We start from the raw sequence: 27,906 nt of genomic DNA on the forward strand, positions 1-27,906 counted from the left end.
CAGAAAATCAGAAAAACAAAAAGGAAAGGTAAGCAAATAAAAACTTAATATAGTTTTATGCCTATATTTATAGTCTTTTTTATATTAACAAGACAACTGGTAAAAGCAGACTTCTTTTGAAAAGTCTTTAATTTTGGTAGATTAAGGAGTGTGCGGGAGGGGATTGGAGCAGTCAGCAGTGACGTCACTAATGAGACACACCTGGGAGAGATGTGACAGCGACGGTGGGAATGTTCAGGTGTGTCTTAATCGGTCTATGAAGGACGGATTTGATGATTTGTTTTTTGGAGCTCTGCCATTCTGTGTTGTTTTGATTTTTTTTTTTTTCTTCATCCGTGAAATAAAACCTGGAGCGCCGACATCAAGAAGAGAGAGGACTTTAAATTCAGAAGAGGGAAGACGACCACCAACAGGAAAGTACGGATGATACAGAGTCAGTCCTGCAGCAACATGTGAGTCAAAGCCGCATTTACAAATAGCGCCATTCCCAGATATTCTGCAGCCCAACGTTATATTCTTCTTCTTCTTTGTGTTTATTGTGTTCATACGCCACCTGCTGTCACCTACTGCGTCAGAGTCTAGATTCAGGACGTCGTGAGACTGCAAAAAAAGTTAAACATTACTAATCAGATAATTAAGGTGAATTAATGATGAATCGATTAGTCAGACAGAAAATTGGTGAGTAGCTATTTTAATAATCGAATAATCTTTTTTTTTAAGTACAAATGGATGGTTTTCTTTCTCATACATCATAGTGAATTGAATATCTTTTGGTTTGGGACTAAACAAGAAATTTGAGTCACCTTAAACTGTGGGAAATTGTAATGAGCATTTTTCTCTACTCTTTACATTTTATAGATAAAAATAATTGATTTTAATTGAAAAAATAATTTTCAGTTTATTCAATAATGAAAATAATCTTTAGTTGTAGCCTTAAAATCTTCACATTTGAGAAAATATAACTGGTGAATTTTTGGCATTTTTGCTTGAAAAATGACAAAAACTTTTAATGGATTATCCAAGTAATCGATTAGTCAACTAATCTTTGCAGCTCTGCAGTTAAAACTCTTCTGATCTCCCTTCACTCTTCGCATCTTTTTAAATGCTTCTCACCATCTTGAACATTATCTTTTAATATCTCCCTCTCTGACTTTCATTTATTACAGTGCATCACTACATCTTCAACATCTTCCACAATATTATTGTATTGTATTGACAAAGATCTGGTCTCCTCACAGTTATGGCGTAGAATTAAGACCTGCATGCCGAGTCTAAGACATAAATATATCACCTCCTCTCTCCGAGTCTGACATCCTCTGACAACTGATTCACATGAACAGATTTCTGGATTTTGTAATAATGTCTACTCTTGTTCATTTCCTTTAACACCCACATGTGCAGGGACGCAACAAACTGAACCTCTTAACTGTCTTCAGAGCATGATATGTAGTCATTGGGTCTCTTTATCGCTAACAAATTCTTCTCCGTTTGCATCAATGACAAACTCCTGAGAATGGCAGCTGACTTTGAGCAGAAAAACCAAAAATGATGCAGTTGTTCATGTATTGCAATAACCCAAAGTCACATAAAGCTGGTGTCAAAGCGTTTTTGTTTCTGATGTTGAATGGCAAACATTAAGACATTTTCATCATTACAGGACTCATTCATCAGAGATGACATGCTGGAGGCCACAGAGTGACATCATGCTCGAGCACGGCAAGTGAGCACTACTGCAGTAGGTGTTTTTGTCCACTAGATGGTGATGTAGCCTCACCCGAAAAAGACAAAATGACCCAAAGCATTTAGCAGCAACAGTAGCAAAGAGTTGGGATGCTTTTTTTTCCTACATCCAACATTTTACATAAGTAAAAGTACATTAAAAAAAACAAAAAAAAAAAACATTGCACTTGCATAGGTATCAAAATAAGTTAATCATTCTGAAAAATAGTCTCTTTCAGGGTGTTATTTTATTATTATGTAGCAATAGTGTGTAAGTATAATTTTTATGTTGAAGCTGGTAGAGATAAAATTACTTTACTTTACTTTACTGTTGGGTAATGCAACCTATCACATCTTAAAAACTGATAACAAGTTTTGGATGAAAATGTAAATGTACAAAGTGCAACTAGAATTATTAGATAAAGTGGAGTTTTGGGATTTTTGGAGATACATAGTCAGTGTCTCATGTTATTAACTTAACTTAAGTGAGCATATTTAATATATGGGTAAATTTAATAGAAAAGCCTTGTACTGTAAATAAAAACACATATGCTGCTGCCTGCTCAGAGGTCAACAGTGATGAGCTCTGTTTTACACACACACACACACATACATAGAGAGAGAGAGAGAGAGAGAAGAGGTCTGAGAAACGTTCTCATGAGAAAGCTGATGTTTACCCTCCGGAAGCTATACAGCCTGCTCTGTCTGTGGCTTTCACTTAAACACACACACACACACACACATTGAAGGATGAAACGGCATCTCTGCCATCTGTCTGTGTGTGTTCCTCCACACAGGAAGTGCTCTCAAGGTCGCCGAGAGGTTAGAAAGGCAGACAGACACAAGGTCAAAAGGTTCCTCAGAGATCAGAAAATGTAGCCCGCCTGGTGTGAGGCGAATCTGATGAGGTTAATCTGCTCGAACATTAGTTTGGTACAGAGAGAACATGAGGAGGACACAACAGCAGAATGATTTCAGTTGTCTTTTACTTTCAGTACATCTGAACATAAGGCAGAAAAGTAAGAAAGTCCAGCTTATCCCCATAGAAGCCATCACACTGTTCTTCACTGATTTCTCTTACTTAATCCTACATCAATCTCTGATCATATGCAGATGCAGAGATTAAGATTTGAGAAGCTTTTAGTTGATGGTTGTGAAAAATAAGATGCAATATAGAGGAAAAAAGAATAATAAAGCACATTTAGACGTATCTGACAGACAGACAGACTGACTAAAACAGGAAATATTAAAGGCAAAAGTGAATCTGCAGAGTCAGATAATAACTATTTACTATAATGTTTGAATCAATCATAGGACCTTTCTCAATTATTTGATTGTTGTTTGGTCAATAAAATATCAAAAAAAAGAGTGAAAAATGCTCATTATAGTTTCCCACAACCCAGTGAGATGTATTCAGATGTCTTGTTGTATTCCACCAGCAGCCCAAAACCCAAAGATATTCAGGTTATTATCATAAATGAGAAAGAAAAACATCAAATCCTTATATTTGAGATGCTGGAACCAGCAAATGTTTGGCATTTTTGCTTGAAAAGTGACAATAACAATGAATGAATATTGAAAATAGCTTTAATTTTCTGTCGATCAGTGAAGCTGCAACCATCAAATGTTTGGCATTTTTGCTAAAAAAAAAATGACCAGAATGATTATTCAGTTTTCAAAATAGTTGCAAATGTATATTCTGTCAATCAATTAATCGTTGAATCGTTGCAGCTCTAGTCTTGATGGATGTCAACTCGTCCTATTTTCCAGCATCAATGTGTGTTAAACAGCAGTTTTATCAGATGTGCTCCCCATTCGCTCGCTCATATTCACATATTCGCTTTTTACTTGTTTATCTGCTAAGAACACATTTTTGTGTTTTTAATATTTTGTTTTCTCTACATTTTTATAACGGATTACTAAAGAGTTTGAGTTACGTGTCAAATGTATTTGTTTATCCATAATAAACACCAGCACATGATATGAGAACATACAACATTCAAACTGCCTTATTTGGGATGCATCAGATGTGTAGATTTCGAGATGTCAACTTATCAGAAATGAAATGGGATCAATAAGTCAAAATGTATTCTAATTGCATCTTACTGTACATATAAATAAAAATGTCAACCACAACTCACTGCTAAAGTAGGGAGTAGAGAGTGATGGCAAGAGTCAAATTCAAACATATTTTCAGATAAATCTGAAATAATGAAAACTATAAATTAAAAAAGGAATAAAAATAAACCCTAAAGAGGATTAAACATACTAGAACAATGAAAAAGTTGTATTAGAAGAGGAGGAGTATTATGTTGTTGTTTGTGGGACACAAACGTTATGTAGAACTTCTACAGATTGCAATAGAGAAGTGACGTAAATATGTATTATATTGTACGTATCAGGTCTCGTCTTTATAGTTTGTAAACCACAACTCAGACCATTGCTCTCCCGCGCTTATTCAGCGCTTGCATAACTGAGGAGCAGGAACAGAAAAAATAAACTTTTTGCCTCTGTGTCTGAACATCCTGACCAGTAATTGAATTATTTGGAAATAATTTGTATCGTATTTACTCTCTGTGAAGGATGTCCTATCCGCTCCTTATGTGTCTTTCTATTTATTGATGGTGGAAAAATCGCTGACCTCCTCTCCACCTCGTCCCATCAAAAGGCTTATTTTTGTCTGTTTTCCTGATTAAAGTCAAACTGGGCTCAAAAGGGGTCAAGAAACAGGGAGTAATGATTGCATAAGCTCTTTGTCTTTCTGCTTCCCAGTTCAGAACAATTACTGAAAACACAATTCTGGGGCTGGAGTGGCTCGATTTGGCCAAGCATTGTATTTCTGACTGAATTCCCACCAAAAAACAAAGACCGAAAACATACACAAGACAATCGGTTTGTTAATACTTATGTGATGTAAGATACCATTGTGATGTTCTATAACAGCAGGGCCAGAGTAGCCTGGTTCTGATGTCGCCCACATCTCAGATTTTGTTGACTGACTCATAAACGTTTGGTGATGTTCTTGTGAATTCCTGTTTCCTCGGGTTGGAGAAACAACCAAAGATGGAACATGCATGACTGTGAAATGTGTACAGGTATCCTTTAGGAGACATTCACATGGCGGTTTTATTCTTTATTTCCAGTTCTGTGCTAACACTGTAACGTCTGGAAGAACATTTAGATGGTTGACTGATGAGTTTAACACTTATTCCTACCAAGAGAAAAAGATTGACGACTGAAAGTAACGTTGATGTCACATTCTCATCCATTGGCTTTATAGAGACAGGAGCTAAAACAGTCTATTTCAAACAGAGGCTGAACTGAGTTTTTTGAACTGTAAATCATGCAAAGATATTCCAGTATAGCCACACAATAAAAATATAGATTTGGAAATGTGCATGATATGTCTACTTTAAGCTTAAATGTCAACATGCTAGCCTGCATCTCTTGTAGTTTGTTTGTTTCTTTCTAATTGTCAGAGGGATTGTATCTGAATTAATCAGTTACTTTATTCTTTTAAAGAATGGGGTAAGTTAAGTACCAGCAGAGACGTAACATTACTGAATGCAAGATGAAATTAGTGCAACAGGTCAACCAGCTGAATCAACTTGAGAAAGATATTTTCAGATGTATAATTCCTGCATTAGACAGATTAGGACATCTTATATTGGGGTTGTTTACCGTGTTCAACAAAAGAGTTGATATTAATGATCTGCTGCTGATGTGGTAGGGGCCCCAGATATTAGCCTTATTGAACCCCTGTTGTTGTGCTGCTTGGTTTCCAATCTTTTCTGTCACCTGGAAGAAATGACTGTAACCCCGTAGCAAGTTCTGCCTTCATGAGGGTTATAATGTTCAGCTTTTGTTGAAGCTGTTTTAGAAAGGTGTTAATTCAACTTTATGGTCATTTTGTGTCATACAGAGGCATGTTTTAATATTTAGTCTTTTCTCACTGATATCAACAAGTCCTTCAGATTAAACGACCAAATACATCGTTGACCTTGTGACTCCAGAATGACACATAGACGGCAGTAATTGGCAGGAGAACATCATTTGTTTGTGCTTTCCAAAACCGTTACACATCAGTGTTAAAAATTATGTTTTATAATGTGAAAATGCTGTGGTTAAGGTCTGAGTTTGGGTTAAAATGATCACTTTGTTAAGGTTAGAGACACTTGTGGTGTGGGTTAAAGTTACAACTTAAAATTAGGCAACTTCCGTTGTCATGGCTACAGTAATAACCACAGGGTTAAGGTTAGCAGATGATCATAGTTATGGTTTTTAAAAAACTGTCCCAACTTGTGGTTGGAATTGGGAAATGAACAGCGGTCTCCTGTGGCAAAGTCCACTGTTTGCTGTGAATAAGGAAATTTGCCAACTTATATATAAACATCATCTGAACTGCGCCACTGCTCTGGGTCATAATTACTATGGCTGTTAGATGGAATCTGTCACTCAAACATAACTGTAGGTCATTTTTGGGCGACTGACATTACGACCTCTTTTGTGTCGTTTTTCCTTGGCTGGACAGTCTCTTTACTGGAGAATTTGCATTTTTCTTTTGAATATCCTCTGGGCAGTATAACTGTGCTCAATAAATTTCAATCTATCCACTACATTTTGACATTTCATGTGTGCCAGTGGAAAGTTGGCTTGTTGTAGCGCTACAGGAAAGGTCGGGGGTCACCAAAATCATTAGGATTTTTCTTCTGGGGATCATGTATATCTTCCTGTGGAACACAGTGTTGGACGGGTGGTTGGAAAATAGTTCTTGTCTACTTTTAGCATCTCTGAGAGAAATATTTAATTCTGTGACAAGAAATCTCTGACTGCCATCTTGACCTTACACTCATCATGCCATACGCCCATTATGCCAATCAGCTAAAAAAAACAGCATACTGTATACTAAGAATATACAAAATATCTCTCTTTTTTATCTCATATATTCAAATCCAAACATGAACAGTCTCAGATTCTAACATGGGAAGTTGGATGTTTGTTTACAATGAGATTTGAGCTGCGTCGGGGGAGTCAGTCCCAGTTGGAGCATCTTAGTGTCTTGGGATTGGACCAGAACACAAACAAACTGTCCCTGGATCAGCGTATTGGACAAATGTCGCAAAACATGCAGAGATCCCAAAGGACAGGCAGACATATGAGTGGACTGCAAGGCATAATGTTGGACAGAGAAGTGACTGGTTAGCTCACACTGTGACACTGCAGAGTATTTTTTTTTTTTCTGTTCTTGTCCTCAGCTGGCTGGATGGTATTTCTCAGTAGTCGCACAGCAGGGGTTTTATGGGTCGCATGGTGCAGAAATTAGCTTGCATGGCTTACTGCTTGGTGGCTGAGATATAGTTGCTTCTTGAGGCTTCCACTAACAGCATTTACAGTTGATGGGTAAACTGAGCAGGGTAGGAGTGTAACAGACTGACTAGAAAGACGACATCAAACTCACAACATCCTGGATCAAACTTTAGCCACGTGTGTCACTGCAGCAGTTGAACTAGAGATGCAATTTTCAAGCAATTTCTTTATTGGACGTGTGAACAATCAAAAAAAAAATACACAACATTTTTTGCAATGGCAGAAAGAGTTTTAAGAAGATAGCCTAAACATAAAATGGGTTACACCAATCTCTCCATAAATCACACCAGTCCTACTGGTTTTATTTGATATAATAAGCATAACTTAGCTGCACGATTGGCGCGAGTCGAACACTGCGTGTATACTGTCTACTGTAGTCCAGCTGCTGAAAACACCTACTCAGGTGGGATAGAGTGTGCATAAGAAAGCCGGAGTGGAAATGTAAGAAATTTGAAGAAACTTGAAATATTACAAAAAAGTTTTTAAGCTTGGTTGAGGTAGAAAAGTTGGTTAGCATGAGTTAGCATGTGACTTACAGGTCACTCAAGCTTCCACTGAAGAGATGAAAACATCAGTGATGCATTTTCTTTTGCCAATTTGTTGGAAATTCAGTAAAAATGTAGGGGAGAACGGGGTAGATAGAGCCAGTGGGTAAAATTAGCCACCCCCTTTATCTAGGTAACTATAAGCAAAAGTAATCATGTGATCACAAATTAAGAAAGTACAGTTCACATTACTCAATCCATCTTGGACTCAAGCACATGGAGAGAGTGGTCAGCAAAACAGAGCAAAAAAAAGATTTTTGTCATGCCAAGTGAATTCATCATGTTACTGAAGTTATCAGTCTTGTATCTTAATTAAAAAAGATAAGTTTTGGACATTATTACATGTTAATTTAAGTCAGTGTAAGCTACAAAACAAGGTCATAAACTTAGCATAACTGTGTAGCATAACTGAGCCACTGTGTGAAACAGTTTTGTCTAAATGGAGGTTGTGGGGTAAAATGTGCCAGTGATGTTGGAGCAAGTTTGGTTCAATTTACCACCAAAAATTATTTTCTGATATTCTAGAGACTAGACACACTGTTCATGTTAATGTTTGATCACTGTTACAAGTGTAACAATGTTGATGAATAAATACCTAATTGTTGACTGATGTGTGACTGATGGGTGGCAAATTAAAGGAAAAGCTGACATGAAGTGTCTTAGTAAGGTGTTGGACCACCAGCATCAATACACCTTGGCATTGATTCTACAAGTCTCTGAACTCTTCTGGAGGGATGAACACCATTCTAAAGGTATTCCCTCATTTGGTGTTTTGATGATGGTAGAGAGCGTTGTCTAACATGGGTGTTCAAATAGGTTGAGATCTGGTGACTGTGAAGGCCATAGCATATGATTCAGATCATTTTCATACTCATCAAACCATTCAGTGACCCCTCGTGCCCTGTGAATGGGGGCATTGTCATTGAAATGGAAACACATATACTTATGTTATTGTCTTAAGATTATGTTACACTGCCTTATAGTCAAAAGCTCATTGTAAGACTTTATGATCTCTGCTTCCCGTGTGAAAATGTTCCTAACAGTTACTATCAAAAGTGAGGTGTGGGAGTCGGTCACTGTAACTTAAGGCAGATAAAGGATTTGGCCTTCAATTCTTAATTCTTAGCAGAGACTGAAAGAAACTCCCTAGAGATACGGTGAATTAATTAAAAATAACTGTTAGGGTGATGAATATGCAAGTACCAACACTGAACTTCATTCAATATCTCTTCAGCTTAGCAAACTGGGAGATCTGGACTTGCAAATATGTATTCTGGATATTGCAATAAAACTCTGAAAGACAACTTGCTCTCTGTGAATTCATCTTAAATTTCCACTACAGTCGTCCTGGAAGAAACAACTCCCATCAAGGTAGAAATGTTTGATCACAGGATAAAGGTGATGACCCAGAACAACTTTGTATTGATTTGCAGTGACCCTTCCCTCGAAGGGGACAAGTGGACCCCACAGCATAACAGAGCCCTCAGATCCCCTCACTGTAGGGGTCAAGCATTCAGACCTGGACCAGTTTTCCCTTTAATTTGTCACCTTTTTTAAATTGATGGCATTAAGTTCAAAATTATCTCAGATTTGTTTGATTTTGTGTAATTTTTATATCGGTATTTAATGGTAGCACTATCTACCCCATCCCCATGCTCATTTTACCCCTACCTTGGGGTAAGTTGTGCCATTGGACCAACTTTTTTTGATGGCTCATTTTTCCAAAACCATAATAATTGGATAACTTGTTTTAATTTCCATGGGTACACAACAACCTGAGGTATATATAGTTACTATTATTTGAAACAAATACACTTTCATTTTGCAGTAAAATCATAAAATGTAAAAAAGTGGCTCATGTTACCCCTTTCTCCCCTATATGCTACATTTGGATGGAAAACTGACATGTGCAGACTGGTTACTTAGTCAGGGGAGTTAACTAGCTTGAGCCAGCTAACTAGCTAATATATCCTTGATTAACAGATTATCAAAACTGATTAAAAGATCATTGATATCCCTAACCTGACCCATTACTGTTAGTGTAAATACTTGCATTAAGAAATACAAAAATACATTAGATTTTCTCCATTTAGGACAACTTCTAAAAAAAAAAAAAAAAAGCCCCTGCAACTGTTGTAACTGTGTTAGGACAAGCACAGTATAATGAGGTGCACTAATTAGACTAATTATGTAGAGTCTATGAGACAATGTGTCTTTGAATAGTGATTCTCATTAGTCAAATGTTGCTGCCAGTTTTACACAATGTTCCTGCATGCAGCCGAAACTGAAGTTTGTGTGTGTGTGTTTGTGGATGAAGAAGTTGTTGCCATTATGTTGGATGATTAATCATAGACTGATAATGTCCATATTATAAATTATGAGATTAAATTATAAGATGATGTCTTTAATTAAACCAACTGTACAAAGGATCAAGAGGTGCAATCTTGTGTAACACATTTTATCTACTGAGGAGTATGATGTTGCCTCATGATGTTTGCAATTCAGAGGTCGGCACACTAGACGCCTTGAAAACCTGAAACGAGAGGAAACCGGTCGGCCTGAGTCGCCGGTTCCTCCCATTTTACCTCCACCTCGTTTTCCTGACTCCCCACCTGAAGGAGACAAAAGGCTCTCAATCAGCTGGAACAAAGGGGCCTCTGGATGTGAGACGTGTGTGTGTGCGTGCTTGTTGTTGCTGTTTACCTGTTTCTATCAGAACTTCCCACGTGCATGTTTTTTTTTTTCTGCTCAATAAGTTTGGGTTCCTGTCTTCCTGCAGAGGAAGGAAAAACGCACGCACACATAAACACACACACACACACACAGTATTGTGTGTTTCTTGTTATGTATTTCTGTAATTTGGCTGACAAACAGCTTAGTCAGGGTTAATCACACACAGTGGCCCCACTGTGTAAACCTGTTGACCTAAGGAGCCTCTGGTTCCTGAAAGGAGGTGAGGTTCAGGTGTACAATCCTCTCCTGACCAGCAGCACCACACTGAACATTTGTGTTTGATAGTTGTTCAAACGTGTCGAGAAAGTGTTGAAAGGACACAGCTCTTATGCTCATTGTGTTACCACTTCCACAAGATTCTACATAAACATAAAAGTTTCCAAATAATTTTCCAGCTTAGTGCTTTTATATTATAACTGTCCATAAATATCACAATCTCAAATGGAGCAGTCTGTATGCTGGCATTGATATATATACATGTTGTTACTTTGGTATAGCAGTACATCAGAGCCTTGAAACACCGGTCCCGCCATCATCCGTCTTTGTAACCATCATCCTTAGTTCTTAAGTGGTTTTTCCTCTCCTACTTACGCATGCAAAAAACCACAGGCTGACACAAAGCAAAACAAACCCAGAGTTTACAGTATCATATTCTCCATTCTCACTCTTCAACATACTTAACACGACTGACGACTTGTTTCCCCTCCTCAGGTTCAGATTATATTTTCATGCAGGCAGTCAGCCGCCCCTCAGCTGTAGTTTCAGCTACTTTTAACTGAAGTTACTTGTGCTGTTTTAGGGGTTTTTTTTATGTGCGTATGTGTTAGAGTGCTCAGTAGTGGCCTCCTGTAATGATGATGATTATCTACACCAACCTGAGATTTGGAAAAAAAACCTAATAAAACACAAATGTCTCTGTTTTTGTTTACTTCTGTAGATCATCTTCATATGAGGCCCAAAACCACCAATACCTGAGTGAGCAGACATGAGGTAAGGAGACACTAAGTCTATCTGTCTTTCTGTGCCAGTTTCGGTTTATTTGTGCCTATCTGTTGGTCTGTCTGTCCAAGTCAAGCAGTGGATGTGCGTCACAATCTGAAACAAAAGCATCAAGTGCAACAACAAAGGTGGAGTTAAAGCTTTGAAACATGTTTTCCATGCAGAAGGGGAAACAGACCAGACTCCCATCAAAAAGGGTTTTAATAACTGGAAGTTTTAGAGTGAAGGAAAATGAACGTCTTGTTGACTTGAGACCTGCTTTACCTTTTTAGTTTTCATGATTATGAAGTAGATGGACACCATCTTCTTTAAAGATCATTAATAGTGCCACAGAATAAGTTTCAGATCTTTCTAAATGATCAGTCAATACATTTATTTTGAAATCCATAAACATGTATCGGATGAAGTTGATGAAAAAGAATAAACCTACTGAAAGAGATTTTGTGCCCTGGTATATAGAAGAAATGTGCCGGTATCAGATGTTCATGCTATGATTCATGCATGAAATTTTTGGTATCTTAAAAAATATGATGGTAAATTGTACTATCATGATAATCATCAAACTTTCCTGAAGGTTTTCCAGGAGTTATACATTATTTAATACATTTATTTTGAAAAATTTGTGCCCTGGTATATAGAAGAAATGTGCTGGTATCAGATGTTCATGCTATGATTCACGCATGAAAATTTGGTATCTTTAAAAAATATCATGATAATCATCAAAAGTGACTGAAGGTTTTCCAGGAAAGCCACTAATTGATTTATTTCCTTCATCAAAACTCATTAAACATTGCTAAAAATTTAAATCAGAACATAAAACATCATGCAAACTGCATACAGTGACAATAAACCACACATGGAGCCAGTGAGGGAGGGTAAGATCAGTATGCTTTAATAATAAGATATCAGTGCAGAAACACAAACTTCTTATCGGGTTAAATTCCCCATATAGTAATAACAATGATAACAATATGATAATAATAAGATCATTATGAATTTTTAGCATATAAAATGCGGAATCAGCTAATATAACTGTACGTTATGACATTGACAAAAAAAAAAAAACAGAGTACAAGTAGCTGAACATGGATCCCATAAGGAAAAAAAACATAAACCCTGTCAAGACACGAGACAAAAAGCTGATACTCTCTTTAAGAGGAAGTGCAATGAATGAGTGGATTAATTCCTGAAACTTTTTTTTTCTTTTTTTTGTCGCTTTCGTTTTTGGGGGGGAAACCCTTCAAGCAGCACAGTATGTTAAGCTCTAGGACTGGTGATCAGCCTTCTAGGGTTCAAATGGAGAGTTGAAGCCCTGCCGGGGGGGGGGGAGAGATAAGCATCTGTTCCACTAGCTTCGCGTAGATGTTTTTTCTCAGAAATTGTTGTCTTTTATTCTGTCTTTCTAAGTAACTGACAACTGATCTTGTGGTTTTCTGTCCATAACACAGGATAGAAAACATTCTTTTCTTATTTTCTTAATTTTAGCAAAGATAAAACAATGTTGGTATTCAAAAAACAATTAGATTATCTGAGCTGTAGTTCTTGAACGCTAACAAACTTATTGGGTTTTTTTTACCAACACCAGTGACAGTGTTAAAATCTTATTTTAAACTATTGTACAGCCGAGGCTAGTGGAACATTTGCTAGCTTAAAGACAAGCGGCAGGGCTCCTCCTCCTAGATTTTTATTTTTTAAATCGACTTCCATCCAGCCAACTCTTTCCACGTACATTAACACAATTTACAATAGCTCAAATCTAAAAAGTCCATCTGAAATCCTTTTCTTCTTCTTCCATGTGCATGTTTCAGGACATTTAATGTAATTTTTAAAAGCCTTTTTTTTTGTCTCTGAAAATAAGTTTAGTTCTAGATTTTTCAGGGATTTTTTTCTATTTTACATCATAAATATGTCATGAAAATAATTTACATTCTGTAAAGTGCTTCTCTGGAAACCCAATGTAAACAATTTTTGGTTTCTGTGAGATCAGAGTACAGGATAAATAAGGTTTTTTCTTACTACACTTAATCTAACACAGATAACTCCATCTGAAGGCTTTTTTTCTTTTGAACAATGAGGAACTTCCTATCTGAGTAAGTGATTGCTGACATATCGGGAGAGAATGGAAAAAATACCCGGGTTTTCAATCTTCGTAAAGGAAAGTGAAGGAAGAGGGAGGGGGGAGTGAGAGGAGGAACAGACGAGTGATCTGTGGAGGAGGAGGAGGAGTAGAGAGATATGCATCAGTGGGCAGGCTGAGCAGGATGTATCTCTCTTCACGTGTCACTCAACTCGACATCACTTTTCTCTTTTCAAATCAAATCGGACTGTTTCTCCGCTCTCAGCCCCTCTCAGGATAACGTTCATCTCCAATCCTATTAAGCACCATGAGGCATAATTATATTGCGAAATTTGTTCAAAATTGTTTTTTTTACAACCCGGATTTCTTCTTCATAGATTTTATCTGTGTGTTCAGACAATTTAGTGAAACAACAGAATTGTTTAAAACCTTTTCTAAGCATCTAAATAATCGTGTTAGTTGCTCTAATCGACTACATAGTAAAGCTGTGACGTTCCTGTACTTCAGCAATTATGCTAGTGTTTAAAGTGTAATTAATTTTTTAGAATGGATTTTCACTCTGGGTTTCAACAAATTGAATAGTTTTCAGTGGTCAAATTAAACAATTAAAGGAAGTTATCTGCGCTTTGTTTAAATTAATCTGTGTAGCCGTCGACGCAATGTTACTCACAACAGGCAAATTCTGTTTCACTTGCAGAGTGACGGTAAATGCCTTGTGTCGGACACTACTGTTCACTCTGACACGTGAATTCCCTCCCCAGGAGCACTTCTTCAGTCCAGTCAAATCTTTTTTTTTTTCAACTAAACGTAAAAACCCACAAACCAAGCAGCTTCATCAACAAACAAACTGTCAGGTTGTTGGATGAGCTGGAGAATCCGTTTCCTTTTTAAAAGCCTTAAAAAAAAACCTTGCAAAATTTTGACTCGTCATCACCAGGGGGGGGGGGGTTTCTAAAATGGGCTCTAATGGGAATCTACTTGAATCTAACAGGCTTTTTTTACTGCATATTCCTTCACTAAACTGCAGTTCTATTGGGATCTAAATGAATGTATCAGAGGAGGCTATGAAGGAGCTGAGGACTTATGGTAAATATTATCCCAACTGTGACATTGTATTTCTATTTTTTGGGGGGGTATTTTCCAATTACTGCAAAAAAAAAAAAAACTAGAATTGCTACATTGGCAAAGCTTTTGTGTTTTCACATTAATTTCTGTCTCTGTCTGTTTAACTAAAAACATCATTAAGAGACAGTTTTTAAAATGTCACGTTAGGATTTAATTCACTAAAAGCCCCTACAATTGAAGGAAGTCATCTACAGGTTGCGGGGAACAAACTGTGCACTTGAAGGGCGAACTTCGTATGTGTTGAGACACCCATTAAGTCATGATAAGGCACATTATATGGATTAAAATAAACTTTAAAGAAAATTTCAGCATAACATAAAACAGATAACATCAAAATACAGTGTTAGTGGATCCAAGAGATGTAATAAAAGCTCTTAAAATGACAAATACATGGTCTATGAAGCACCATTGCTTTATATATGCAACTGGAAAACAATGTGATTAATTATATGGCAACTTCACCTCCTTTTACAATGTTCAAAATGCTACATATCTGAAAAGTGAAACTTAGAAAACTGATATTCATCTTTCATCTGAACTTTTTTTCTTGTTAATTTTTTAAAATTTTTTTGTTGTTTTTGTTTTTTTCTTCTTAAAGCGAGAACAAAAACAGTACTGGCCAGCCAACAGATTCAATATATTTTAGGATAAAACTCTGCAGAAAAAAAAAAAAAAAAAAGAACAAAAATGCCACAAACACAGAAACAGCACGAGAGGAAACAGCACTGCGAGGGATCTGATCCATCTGCATCTACTGGGGTAGATAAGGACAAAAGTACCAGGACACATAAACACTAAAAACACTATCTTCAACATTAGTTCTGTCTTTAAATACGTAACGTATATGTGTACAAAGCTCTACAGTTCATACTCAAAAGTGGTCACCACACAAAGAACAATTACCTCAAAAAATAGAGTGAGATTAAGAAAAAATACTTTGAGAGTACAGCAAAGGAGAGAACAGAAAAAATAAAAGGTGAGAATGTGATTCCATTTAACCTAAACTACTGACATAATTTGGGTGAAATTTACATTTTCTAGTCTGAAAATTAAAATTCTGACCCTACGACTAATGATATTCTGTATCAAAGCTTTCTGATAGTGGCAGCCACTCTGTATTGTGAATTGTAAGAAAAAACTGGCCTTGTCCTAATCATAAAGAAGTCACTATACAGAATGCTGTACTGCGCTGAAACAAGGCTGCTGCTGCTATGTACATATGTATAGTCTGAATAAGTAAGTCAGTTTCTGCTGTCATCTGACCTTACACAGTCTGGTTTATGCAGTGGTGTGCACAGGAGGTGCCCTTCTTGATCTAAAAAGCTGAAATGGCCTTTTTTTCTTAAGGGGACACTTTAAAGCTTAATTTTTACCCTAATATCACACACCAAAGGGTCACTTGAGATAACTTGAACTGCTCAAATTACCTCTTTTCTTTTTTTTATTTGGCTCTATTGAGCCCAAATACACCTGAATGACACCCTAATTGGCCCAGTTGTCCTGGATGGCTCGAGTGCCCTTCTGATCCCTCCTAGTGCCCTTCTGGTCACCCCTAGTATCCCTGTGATTGGCTTAAAAACACTTCACCCCCTTCTATACTCCAGTTAGCATACCAGTGGCTCTGCGAGTTGTAGCCCCGTTACTACAAATCTCACATACTTTACATTACAACTAACAATTCTGCAAAATGTGTCAGAAATTTGATTGTAATCTACCAAATAGACAGAAATTGGTCAGATCCATTATACTGCAGATGAAGAGTAGAAAAAAAATACATTCAGATTTCTAAAACAAATTGGATGTTTGTTATATATGGAACAGGTCAGCTAAGCCACCCCACTTTTGCATGTATAGCTGCTTTCCGGTGTTACCATTTTATGATGCGTATCTACAGCTGTGCAGAGTGTTTTCAATCATGCAACTTTGATTACACAACTCAAGCAAGTTTAGAGGGTCTGCTAATTAATTTTCAAGGCAGTGGATGCCTGGAATTTCAGGAAAAGTATCTAAAACTGGTCAAAATGCAAAAATGTCAAGTAAACACCATCTGTAGTGAAAGAGCTAAGACATGCAAACACACTGGTATGATCCTTTTAACTTGACCTTAGGGCAACAATGAAACCTAAAAAATTCTAATTGGGTGCACGCCACTGTTTTTTCAGGTTATCTGTATTGCATGAAGTGTGTGTTTAATCACATGAACACATACAGTGTGTGTAGAAGTCAGACTCCTTGTACAAGCTATCAGTTTGGTAAATAAAGCTACTTTCGATGCTTACTATACTAAGCTTAAGCTCAACAAAATAATAGCACAATAAGAAAAAAAAAAAAAACCCTGTAGTCACACGAGCCATTCACTTGACTTGAGAGGCAAGTGTGAGAGAACCACGTATAGATAAAATCAAAGACAGGTTTGATAGAGAAGAAAATCAAAACTTAACAATATCAGGCTTACAGTAGAGTACATGTATTGCAATATATGTTTACTAGTGTGTCCGTGTGAGACACAAAATAGAAGAAACTGGTAGGTAGAGTAAGAACATAAAAAAAAAAATAAATGAGGAAGAAGAAACAAGGTGGTATTGATATGGTTAAGTGTCCCATCGATTTGGATTAAATAACGTGGGGAGATTTGATAAAAGCTAAAATGTCTCCATTCAACAGAAAATAGACTAATTATAATATCAATATAATGCATATGTCATTAAAGTTGACCCAGACCGTTCTAATGCTACTGTGAACCAGTTTCTGCGAAGAAAGAAACTCCTCCTGAATGAACAAAACTGCACTAACAGGTTATTTAAACACAACAGTTATAATGACTCAGGCGGGAGGATCCAGGCAAGAAGAGGCAGATTTATTACTGTCTGTGTCGTTGGGTATCACTCACATTTTACCTATTATAACTCTGCTTATTGATTCCAACTCTTATCATATCCTTGTCCTGTTTCATTTTAAGTGTTTAAGTGAAATTTTAAGGTTTCTAAGATGATTATTTGGGTTTTTTTGCTGTACTCCTGATAATTACTAGATAGATTTATCCCTTGTGGATAGAACCAATGAGCAGGGTTCATTAACACTGCTTCATTTTAAGGAACCACAAGCGAAAAAAGGTTGGGAACCTATATAAGAGGTTATAAAAAGAAAACGTTTGGCCCCACTTCTGAGTGCTTGTTCTAGTATGGCAAAAAAAAAAGCACAGTGACTGACAAGTGATCTTTGGGAATCAATAAGCAGAATCAGAAGGCATGTTTCTTGGTTCTATTTTATGTATAAATGTTCCACATATAGAACCGGTTGTCGATACCCAACTCTAGACTTGAAGCTTGGAGTTTGAACTGGCATTAGAGGAGAGGGCTGGGTCTAATTGCTGGTCAGTTACACTAAGTGAAAGAACAGTGTCTCTGTTAGTGTGTAGGTAGTATAATATCCTCACCTCTGAGCTACATGAGTTAGCTGATAAGAACTGCACTGCATAGAGTCCATATCTGGATAAGAGTTTAAATCCTGTGCCTCTACAGTATGTCGCTCAGCCATAGATTCCCACCAGGCTAAGTCAAAGCAGGAAACAGAGCGGGGTAGGCGGGAGTATGGCTGTAGATGTTTGGGCAGAGCTGAGCTTTAAGGCAGGTTGTGTGTTTGAATCCCATGCCACTAATACCCATTTTATACCAAAGACGTGTTCTGAGCACAGAACTGATAGTGAGGGTAACAGGGTTACTTTAGGGTAACTCTGCAGCTCGGGGGAGAATAAGGGGTACAAGTGGCTTGACCCTGATATCTCGGCTTGTTTAGGTATAGAACTACAAAGGGGTTGGCTAAATAAGGCAGGATGTGGTTATGAATACCATTCCCTATAGGTAGCTTAGCCTCAGGTCTTTCAGAAAGCCCAGAGGTATAAAAGTAAAGATAAAGGCCTAAGTCAAGGCTTGTAGGTGGAGGTTGAGGGCTGGGAGTTAGTCCGGGTCTATGGTGAGGTTGAATCTGGGGCTCTAGGAGGCCTGGTCCAGGGCTCTCAGCAGGTCACAGCCCTGGAGGAGGTGCAGGTTGCCCTGCAGCGGCACGTTGACCTCACAGTCATAACGGGTCAACTCCGGCAGACAGGAGGACTCGAATGAAGGGCCCAGCAAACGACTAGCTATACCTGGAAGACCACACAAAGAGAAATACAATCAGTAAAAAAAAAGTTATTTCTGTCTTTAAGTGAGAACTAAAAAACATTTTTTCTTCAAACAAATACCAGATAAATAAGGAGATTTTGACCCCTTTCCCATTAGAAATCAACTTGTTTCAAGAAATTTCTAGAAATCTAGAAACTGTCATGAAATATCTTACTACACTGGCAGATGTGTTCCCTTCTTTAAAGAAATTAAGACTTAAATGACTTGATAAGGAGATTTTTTTGCAGTTTTTACTAAATAAATCTGAAAACAGTACAGTTCTTGTGCTACAGTTATTTTATCTTAATTTAATCTTAAAGTTAAAGACCGTTAGACAGTTAAACACTCAAATGTAAACATGAAAGTCAGTTCAGCTCACCCCCGGTGTGGTTATAAGGCATCGTGCTATAATCTGTGTAGTTGCAGCTCTTTTGGGGAAAGGTTTTCTCATTTATACCACCTAACCCGTTTCCTGGATACTGAGACTTCCTGTGTTGTTGCAGAGAGCTGAGACACAGAGACATGCTGCCTCCTGGCATCATCCTCCCCATCCCTGACTCTGAGAAAGGAGAGCAAGAATGGTTACAGGTACAGTTGTCTGGTGAGAGAGAGAGAGATGATATTGTTTAAATAATCGTCAAACTGAGGAGCTCATTACCTGTCAGTGATCCTGTGCTGAGGGAGCGATCCATGACGGCACAACTGTCGCCTCTCATCCTCTTCCACATGATTTCTGAGCCTCTCTCACCCTGATAATCACAATGACACGTTTGGTGCTCGTCCACAAGAAACACCCACAATTTCAAGGCTGCTTCATTAAAGTAAATATAAATAAATCGCCTATGTTAATGTGGTTACATGATTAAAGACCAAGACTGGTCTGGGGAAGTTTTAAATCATGTAATCACAATAGTAAAGCCTTGTAATTTTCTGTACTTAAATTATATCTATGTGCTTTAAACTTTCGGGTGATCAGTATTTAGTCTGCTCATGCATCCACAGCTTTACTTCCATCACTGTCAGATCCAAGCAGCAACTTCATCTATGATTTTTCATTAATTAGCTGCTTATTATAAAACAAAATAAATATAAAGACAATTCTAGTCTTGAATCTGTCACTACTGGACTGTTACTCTGGATAATTTGCTCTATTTTTAATACTGTAATGATTCTCAGGAATATTGTAAGTATGAAACTTTCTTTTTTGAAAGGTGAACATGTTGTTCATATTGGTAAATGTAATGTTTGTCAGAGAAACTCACCACAGACATCTGGGTGAAGGAGCGCTTGATGCTGTTGCCCACGGCTGGACTCATGTCTCTGTACGCTTGTACAAAATTGTCAATGGATCTGCACACACACACACAAGCAAACATTAAAAAATTAGTTTGTTCATTGGTAGGATGGATAAACTTTATTTATAACTACTTGTTCAAACTTTATTCTTTTATACTTCCTCTGAAGTTTGCATTGTAATTTTCGTTCATACAGTAGTTATGTACTCATTGCTACATTTATACTGTAAATATCTGAGAAGCTTCCATTTGTTGTAAAGGTATTAAAAACATTGGAAAACCTGTCTCTAGTGCATTATTATTATTGTTTCTGTCTTGGTTTACATCACCTCTGTTTCTGCATGACATGCGGCATGTTCTGTTGGCAGGAGGGACGCTCCTCTCCTGAGAAAGTGTCCATCAGGTAGGTCTTGGTGGCTCTTGGTTGTTGTTGGTAGGTTAACAGAGGGTCTGGAGGCCACTGCAGATTCTGCCTGCCACCCATAGAGGACAGAGGGGTTCTGGCCGGGGCCTGGTATGGGGGATTCTGCATGCGCCCCATCATGAAAGACCCCGCCTTGGTTTCCAGGGCTCCCTGGCTGGAGCCTCTCTTCTCTCCTGCAGCCCAGGATGCAGATGGCTGGGGCTGGTAGTGGCCTTGAGGCTGGGGAGGAGAGGACAGGGGCTGGAAGAGGCTAGCGATGTTACTGAAGCTCTGCTGGTTGGCCTGGTGTGTTTTGTGAAGGCTGCTGTTGCTCCCCATGGATCCTGTTGGACCCAGATCCAGAGGCTCTGACTCTGTGATGATGGGATTCAGCTGGAAGTCCTCTCCGTCCATCGGGATGTAAGGAGCCAAAGTGTCCAGGTCCAAATCACTCAAGTCCCTCTGAGAAAACAACATGGGTTTATTAATAATTACATATATATATTTAACTTTCTTCTCACTTAAGTAGCTGTTACAGGTTGTAACTTCTTAGATTCTTCAGTCCATCTGTAGAAGACATGGTTATTTTAAGGTTAGGCTTCTAGAGAACCTACAGTTAAAAATATATAAAATGTCAAGCTTAGTTTAGAGAAATGTGTATACAATTTTAATTATTGCCATTTTATGTACAGTAATAAAGAGGGAGTGTGCTGTGTTTCATATATAACCAAAGAATACTCCCATTTTAAGTTAGGTTGAGAGGAAACGATAAAAAAAATAAATAAAAATTGAGTTTGGTGGCCATGTGGGATTTGTTTTTATCTGCTCAGTAACACTTGCGAATTTTAAAAAGGAAAACTTTTTTTCCCCAGAAAAAGCTTTGTTGTGTATCTTGTAAGTTATTTATTACTACTAAGTGTTAAAGAGCTGTAGTAATAGTTTTTATAATCCACTGCTTGTGAAGTTGTAGAAATACTAAGAAAATGAAGAGGAAAGCCAAGTTTTTCGATCAAAAGGGGACCTCCTCATGAGTCTAATTAATGAGCTGATCCTGCTGCAAATAGATATAAAGCTTTAAGACATGAGAATATTCATTGGATGAGGAAAAACGCTGGTGGATCATTGCTTTTTTTTGTTTTAAAGTACCATCTGTACACACCTCAGTGTCTGCAGGGCTGTCGTCGCCCTCTGTGTCCAGAGCGAACAGCTTCTCAGTCAGCTCCACCTTCAGGTCACTCTCCACTGAGCTGTAGTAATCACCTGGGCTGCTGGGCTGCAGGGATGGATGGATGGATGGATGGAGAGGAGAGGTGGGAGGGAGGGAGGAAGTGTGAATAATGAATGTGGGGGCGAGACAAGATGACATGGACAGAGAAAAATGGACAACATGTAAGAAAAAGACAACAAAAACAAAGAGCGAGAGATGAGTTTTGACAAAGGCACCATTCACTGCTAAGAGAGCCTGTTCCTGCCAAATATCCACCCTCGCTATTCTCACACACACACATACACACACACACTGCCCACTGTTGGTGACCTTTAACCCCCCAGGCCTCAATGAACACAGCAAGAACAAACTATGACACAACTATAACAGTCACTTGCTCATTAACTAATTACATCTTTCAATTTTAAACAATCGGCCTGTTCTCGTCCTCACCGTGGAGCAGCTGCTCAGGCTCGGAGTGGCGCTACCCGGTGGCGGTTTCTGCTGTACGGTGAACGTGGCGGCCATGTTTGCCATGTCCCCTGGAACTGGAGCCGGGGTTTGGCCTGATGCCGGAGGGGCAGGCTTGTGGCTTTCGCTGGCCCAGGCCGGAGGTCCCGGAGGGGGCATGGTGGCAGCAGAAACTTGGTTGTATGCTGCTGGCTGCTGGGGCTCATCGAAATGAGGGCGACCTGCGGGAAAGATTCACAAATTAGACATGATGATTTACACACAAACTCTTTTTTTTGCTCCTTTGCTAATTTTAAACCTTTGTTTAAGGCGATAATGCACTCCAAAGTGTCCCAGTATTGAAAGGATTCATCAGGACACGTCGACGTACATTATCTCTCACTTAAAGACTCCCAAAAATACACTTAAGATGGCAGAAGCCAGTGCAGACCGAAGTCGAGGGTGATGATTGTGTCTCCGGGTGTCGGAGCCAGCTGGGCGAGGTCCTCCGGTTCCTCTTTGAGTTTGGTGAAGAGGGTCTCTCCCGGGTCTCCGGTCACACCTGCTCCTCCAGCGGTGAAGAAGCTGCTCATGTGGTGCGGCTTGAAGAGGGACTCCGTCTGCTCCAAGGACAAAATCATCGACTTCTCTTCAATGTCGCTGCAGGATTGGAGAAGGAGAGGCAGAGTTTGGGTTTTGTGTGTTTGTTGTTTTGTTTTCATCCATCTTTTCTCCTGCTAATATCTGTAGATGTATTCACTGGGACTGCGGTGCTTACCTGAGGACATAGTTTATGCACACGATGCACTGGGGCTGAGAGTTGCGGCTGTTGTAAATAACAGTTCCCTGGGTTTCTATCCAGACGAAGCCTCCGTTCTTAGCCAGCATGCGATACTGACCGCTCACCGCCTGACCCTTGGTACACACTGCAGAGAGAGACAAACAGAAGGAGGAAAGAGCTGTCAGTGTATGGTGTTACTGTAGGTGACACCGAGGTGACTGAAGTTTAAAATGAGCCTCCTGTCCATGATCACACTCAGGTTATCAGACATCAGAGACATTTGCTTTTATGGTTTACACATGATCCACTGTAAAAGTTGTCAGGTAGCAGCAGGAATTCTCTCATGATGCTTCTAGAGCTGCAACGATTAGTCGATTAATCAATGAGTCTATCAACAGAAAACCAGCAACTAGTTTGATAATTGAACAATTGTTTCAGTCATTTTTTTTTTTTTGCTGTTTCAGGTCTCAAATATGAGGATTTTAAGCTTGTGGGTTTGGACTGTTGATCAGATAAAATAAGAAATTAGAACAAGCACTTTTCATTATTTTTGGACATTTTACAGACAAAATGATTAATTGATTAATAGAGAAAATAATCAGCACGTTAATTGACAACGGAAATAATCGTTAGCAGCTATAGATGCATGAGTAAATGTGATTTGAAAATAACAGGATTGGTTGTACAGTTGGGACGTTACTCTTCCGTCTCTCTTTACCGTGTTTTCAAATTGTTGCTGTTGGGTAAAAAATGTCATAATTTCAAGTCAGTTGAACAGGTGGAGATCATTTTACAACCCACTTAGTCTCATGAAACCATCTTCAAAACACCATTGAATCGTATCGTCATTCAGCTGAAACCAAAACTAAAGATCTACAGCTGGCTACAGTGTCCCTTCATCATTCGATTCTATACATAATTTTGCACCACAAATGTATTTTGCATTCATAAACACCTCATCAGTCATTAATAAATGGATGATTAATCCTTAATGAATGTTTCAGAGAGCAGAGAGTGTCATCTTTAGATTTTACATTATTTGTTTATGGAGAAAAAACATGCATGATATATATTATAGTACAATCATACAGGAGAACATGGCAGCCATCATGATTTTTAGGAATTTTATTGAGTGTGAAAATGAAATAATTTTAAAAAAGGTGATTTTTGAATTTCTGAATAAATTTAGATCAAGTTTGAAAACCCCTCATGTATGGAAATGTTTTTTTGGCTCTTAAATTGAGAAAGTTTTTGTTTATTCTGAGTTTTAGGAGAAGTTATAAGAGAAAGATCTTTTGGGTGTTTTTACAGCTTTTACAGTGCAAACATTTGTGAATCAGTGACTAATGGAAGTTGTGTTTATTTAAATGCAAAAAACCAAAATTATTTTTGCTTGATCTTGGGTAAAATTATGAGACACTCACATTTTATTGTCTTTATTCTTCTCAGGAAGAAACTAACCCACACGAGAAACACAAAGTACCATGCAGTAAGTATTTCAGCTCTTCTTTTTCATCCAGTTAATAACAGAGATACTATTTAGCTTTTAATCTTGCAACATATATAAAACAGACACTGCACTCAAAGCTCAGACCAGCTGCATTTCCTGGATTTTGTGTGTGTCTGATTTATACTTTTTTTGTAAAATTGAAGTTATTGGATCGATTAATTACATTTCCACATATTTACTTCAGTGTGAGGCTGTGGAATCCACCAAATATCGGTTAGCAGGAGAAAGTGGGATGTTTGACTTTGAGCTGAGGAGTGGATGTGCTGGCTACGGTCCAAAGTTCAGCACTGGCGTGGGAAAGAAGCAGGGCTGTGGTCAGAGAGTGCACATAAGGCCAGTGACTGTGTGTGTGTGTGTGTGTGTGTGTGTGTGTGTGTGTGTGTGTGTGTGTGTGTGTGTGTGTGTGTGTGTGTGTGTGTGTGGTGTGTGGAGGAACCTCAGGGCAACATTACATGTAGCAGAGAACACTGTTAGCATGTGCTGATCGACAGGCTGGTCACATTGGCCGTGAGAGCGGGTCATCCGTGTGTGTATGTGTGTGTGTGTTTGTGTGTGTGTGTGATACATAGAGAGGCATAGAGAGCTGTTTTTATCTCAGCAGATTTCAGCCAACTAAAGACTGTAGATGCACACGATGAAGACCAGAGGAAAAGAAGCGTATACACACACACACTGAGCACACAATCCACAGGAAACATAGACGCTGAAGATAAGATGATTCTCTTTCATCATAGTTTCTGAATCCTAAGATACAGACACTCAAAATTTCCAAAAACTCCTGGAACAAAATGTTTCATAAAAAAAAAAAAGTCCAAATCTGCAATACATGACTTCTTAAGATGACGAGTTGGTAACAAGCCAGTATCACCTCTTAATCAATACATAATCAATAACTTTTGAATGCTATTCATTCATACATGTTCCAGCCTGAATACGATCCAAAATATGCGAGTGGAGAACACGAACAATCCGTGGAACAACCTCAGCAACGAAAGCTAAGAAACGGACAGACGTTTGTGGGCATGTGCAAAAAATGTGATGTCATCACGAGGAGGAAGTGGAGGTAACTTTAGAAACAGAGCGTTCAGAGGATGGATGTATAATAAGAGCTGGATATTGTGCCGCCGCTCAGCCTCACAGCTAATTTCTCCCAGTGGCCACTCGCGGTATTGCAGCGAAAAAGGCCCAAATAGTGTAAGGACAGAACACCTCGAACTGCAAACAACGTCAATTATGACTCTTTGTGTTATGAACTTTTGATCCACGGAGGTTTTATGTTTGTAAAACTTTCCTCGAGTTGAGAAAAGCGATTTAAAAATCTGTGACGTCATCACAATGTAAAGTCTATGGCGGGGCCAACGGGGGAAACACTACTGCGTGTATTCAGTGGGCCACACGACGCGGAAGCAAACCAGAAGCTAGAAACTTTTTTTGGCGTTTGCACCAGGCAACTGAATGGGCGCCATTTTTAGTCCGGTATCCAGCTCTTTCAATACATCCATGGTTCAGAGCAGACTGAAGCTCTGGAGTTTGACTCGCAGGGGACCATTTTACATACGTTCACCTCAGGTTTTGGAACTTTGACCATGTTTAACATAGACAACCGACATTATAACAGTATACAAATAACAGAAAATCACAAAAAGGATGATATGTCCCCTTTAAAGTGCTGTATAGCTGTTTGATTTTAGATAAAGTGAAAGATACATTCCAGAAAATTTAACTTATTTTGTGAAATGAAAATGTTTTTTTGCAGAAAACTGGTTTTGGTTCTAAAAGTCAGAAGTTATATTGACCTCAATATTTTAAATTTAAAATAGTACTTAATGTTGATGTTTTTACAGTGTGCACACACACACACACACACACACACACACAGCCAATATGTTGCGGGGGGGGGGGGGCTTTAAAGGAACTAAATTACCACTTTCTGTGCTGTCACTGTTGTTCAGAGCTTCTAATGATATAGTACTGTCAGCGGAGAGAAAAGCCATGACACTTCAGAGCCTGGTTAACACACACAAACACAGTGTCATTAGAATGTAATAGAGGCCACCTGGTCTCCTGTCCACAGTGTTTGTGTTTGTGGCAGCAGATGTGCAAACCTCATCAGGCCATCAGTGGCTACGCTTAATTTAATAAAAGACATCTTAATACCGTGCCCCTGCTCTGCACACACACACACACACACACACACACACACAGAGGAGAGACACATATGCAACATATACAGAGAGAAACACACACACATATAAACACATATATACTAAGACATGAGCATATTATGCTTTTATAACACGTAGACTTGATTAGTTCAGTGCCCTTTTAACAGGTCTTCCTACCACATCAATTAACAAGTTGCAACTAGGCTTTTAACCCCGAAAAAAGAAGAGAGACCACATCACCAACTTAGAATCGATTTTAAGGTCCTTTTATTGGTTTATAAAGCTATTTAACCAAACTTTAAATCCATATATTCCTGCATGAGCCCTTAGGGCGTACTCATTACAATACTGGAGATGCAACTTTTTCCATTTATGCCCCTAAACTCAGCAGTATCTTTTTAACTTAGTTTTTACTCAATGTGTCTGTTTTTTAAACAGATTTTTAATTGTTTTTTGCCATATAAGTTTTTAGCCTGTCTATTATTATTATTATTAATGGAATCTTTATTATTTTTATTCTGTTTTAGTTTTTTCTCTTGATCCTTATATTTTTTTTATGTGAAGCAATTACTTCCACTGTACGAAATGCGCTATGTACATTGAGATTTTTAATTTTGTAAGATGTGATTTTTTTTTTTGATCGATTGATTGATTGATATTACAATAGGACATATGTTTGTAGACATTAAAAATAAAAAAGGCAAAATGATATTCAGACTTGATGAATATTTTCTAAGGACTAAACTGCATTTTTTACTTTGAGAAAGTAAAAGAAAACAGATGTAGATGTAGAGGTTGCTGACATGTAGCTAGCAGCTAGCAACCATTAGCCATCCTGCATATCCAGGCTTTATTAATTAACTTGTTTCTGTTAATATTTAATGATACAGTTCACAATAATTAGCTTACAGGCATCTCTGAATGCATTTTTTGCCTCTTGATGACAGCATGTAACCACTGTGGATTCATGTTTATTTTATGTCTCTAAGTGTGTATGTGTGTGTGTTCTTACAGTTGTGGTGGCTCTTGGTGACGCTGTCAGAGTCCAAGGCGTGGTAAAAGTCGTAGACCGAACGACCCAGCAGATCCTCCGGAGTGTAACCCATCAACTCCGTTACCCTGCAAAAAACACACAAAGACTCACATTTTAATGATACACAGGATTTTAACGTTTATAATCTTCACTTTTTCTGTGAATCCCTTTTTTGTAAATCCTGCACTCTGTCCCGAAAAAAGTGCACTGCAGGCCTCAGACACGATTTGGAAATGAAACAGAGAGGGTGGACGATCATCCAAAAATAAGAATTGTTCACATTCTCTCTGTGTCCTAACTCACTGTGTTTCTGGGAAAAGCTAATCTCTTTCCGTCA

General features: G+C 38.3%; 1 protein-coding gene and 1 long non-coding RNA gene across 5 annotated transcripts in view; one reads left to right on the forward strand and one right to left on the reverse strand.

Annotated features, from left to right (window-relative positions):
- The first annotated feature begins 171 nt into the window (after positions 1-171).
- Positions 172-27,666, forward strand: LOC137197302 (uncharacterized). 4 transcript variants are annotated; one of them, XR_010931392.1, is made up of 5 exons: positions 172-452; positions 1,658-1,735; positions 11,302-11,354; positions 19,229-19,326; positions 27,551-27,638. It is a non-coding gene; the product is annotated as an uncharacterized lncRNA (long non-coding RNA). The 4 variants fall into 4 exon arrangements; XR_010931389.1 differs by having other exon boundaries at positions 177-452; positions 19,229-19,313; positions 27,551-27,666; XR_010931390.1 differs by having other exon boundaries at positions 177-452; positions 1,658-1,720; positions 19,229-19,313; positions 27,551-27,666.
- epas1b (endothelial PAS domain protein 1b) overlaps positions 12,235-27,906 on the reverse strand; it is a 60,854-nt gene continuing 45,182 nt past the window's right edge. The window contains exons 7-16 of the mRNA XM_067610630.1: positions 27,549-27,655; positions 22,859-23,006; positions 22,532-22,740; positions 22,084-22,322; positions 21,583-21,696; positions 20,350-20,885; positions 19,988-20,075; positions 19,384-19,474; positions 19,105-19,284; positions 12,235-18,709 (exon numbers count right to left, since the gene is read on the reverse strand). Of these exons, the coding sequence (XP_067466731.1) occupies positions 18,558-18,709; positions 19,105-19,284; positions 19,384-19,474; positions 19,988-20,075; positions 20,350-20,885; positions 21,583-21,696; positions 22,084-22,322; positions 22,532-22,740; positions 22,859-23,006; positions 27,549-27,655 (1,864 nt within the window). The 3' untranslated portion in view covers positions 12,235-18,557. The remainder of the gene's footprint in view (positions 18,710-19,104; positions 19,285-19,383; positions 19,475-19,987; positions 20,076-20,349; positions 20,886-21,582; positions 21,697-22,083; positions 22,323-22,531; positions 22,741-22,858; positions 23,007-27,548; positions 27,656-27,906) is intronic.

Source organism: Thunnus thynnus, chromosome 14 (assembly GCF_963924715.1).
Source record: "Thunnus thynnus chromosome 14, fThuThy2.1, whole genome shotgun sequence".
NCBI classification, from domain to species: domain Eukaryota; kingdom Metazoa; phylum Chordata; class Actinopteri; order Scombriformes; family Scombridae; genus Thunnus; species Thunnus thynnus.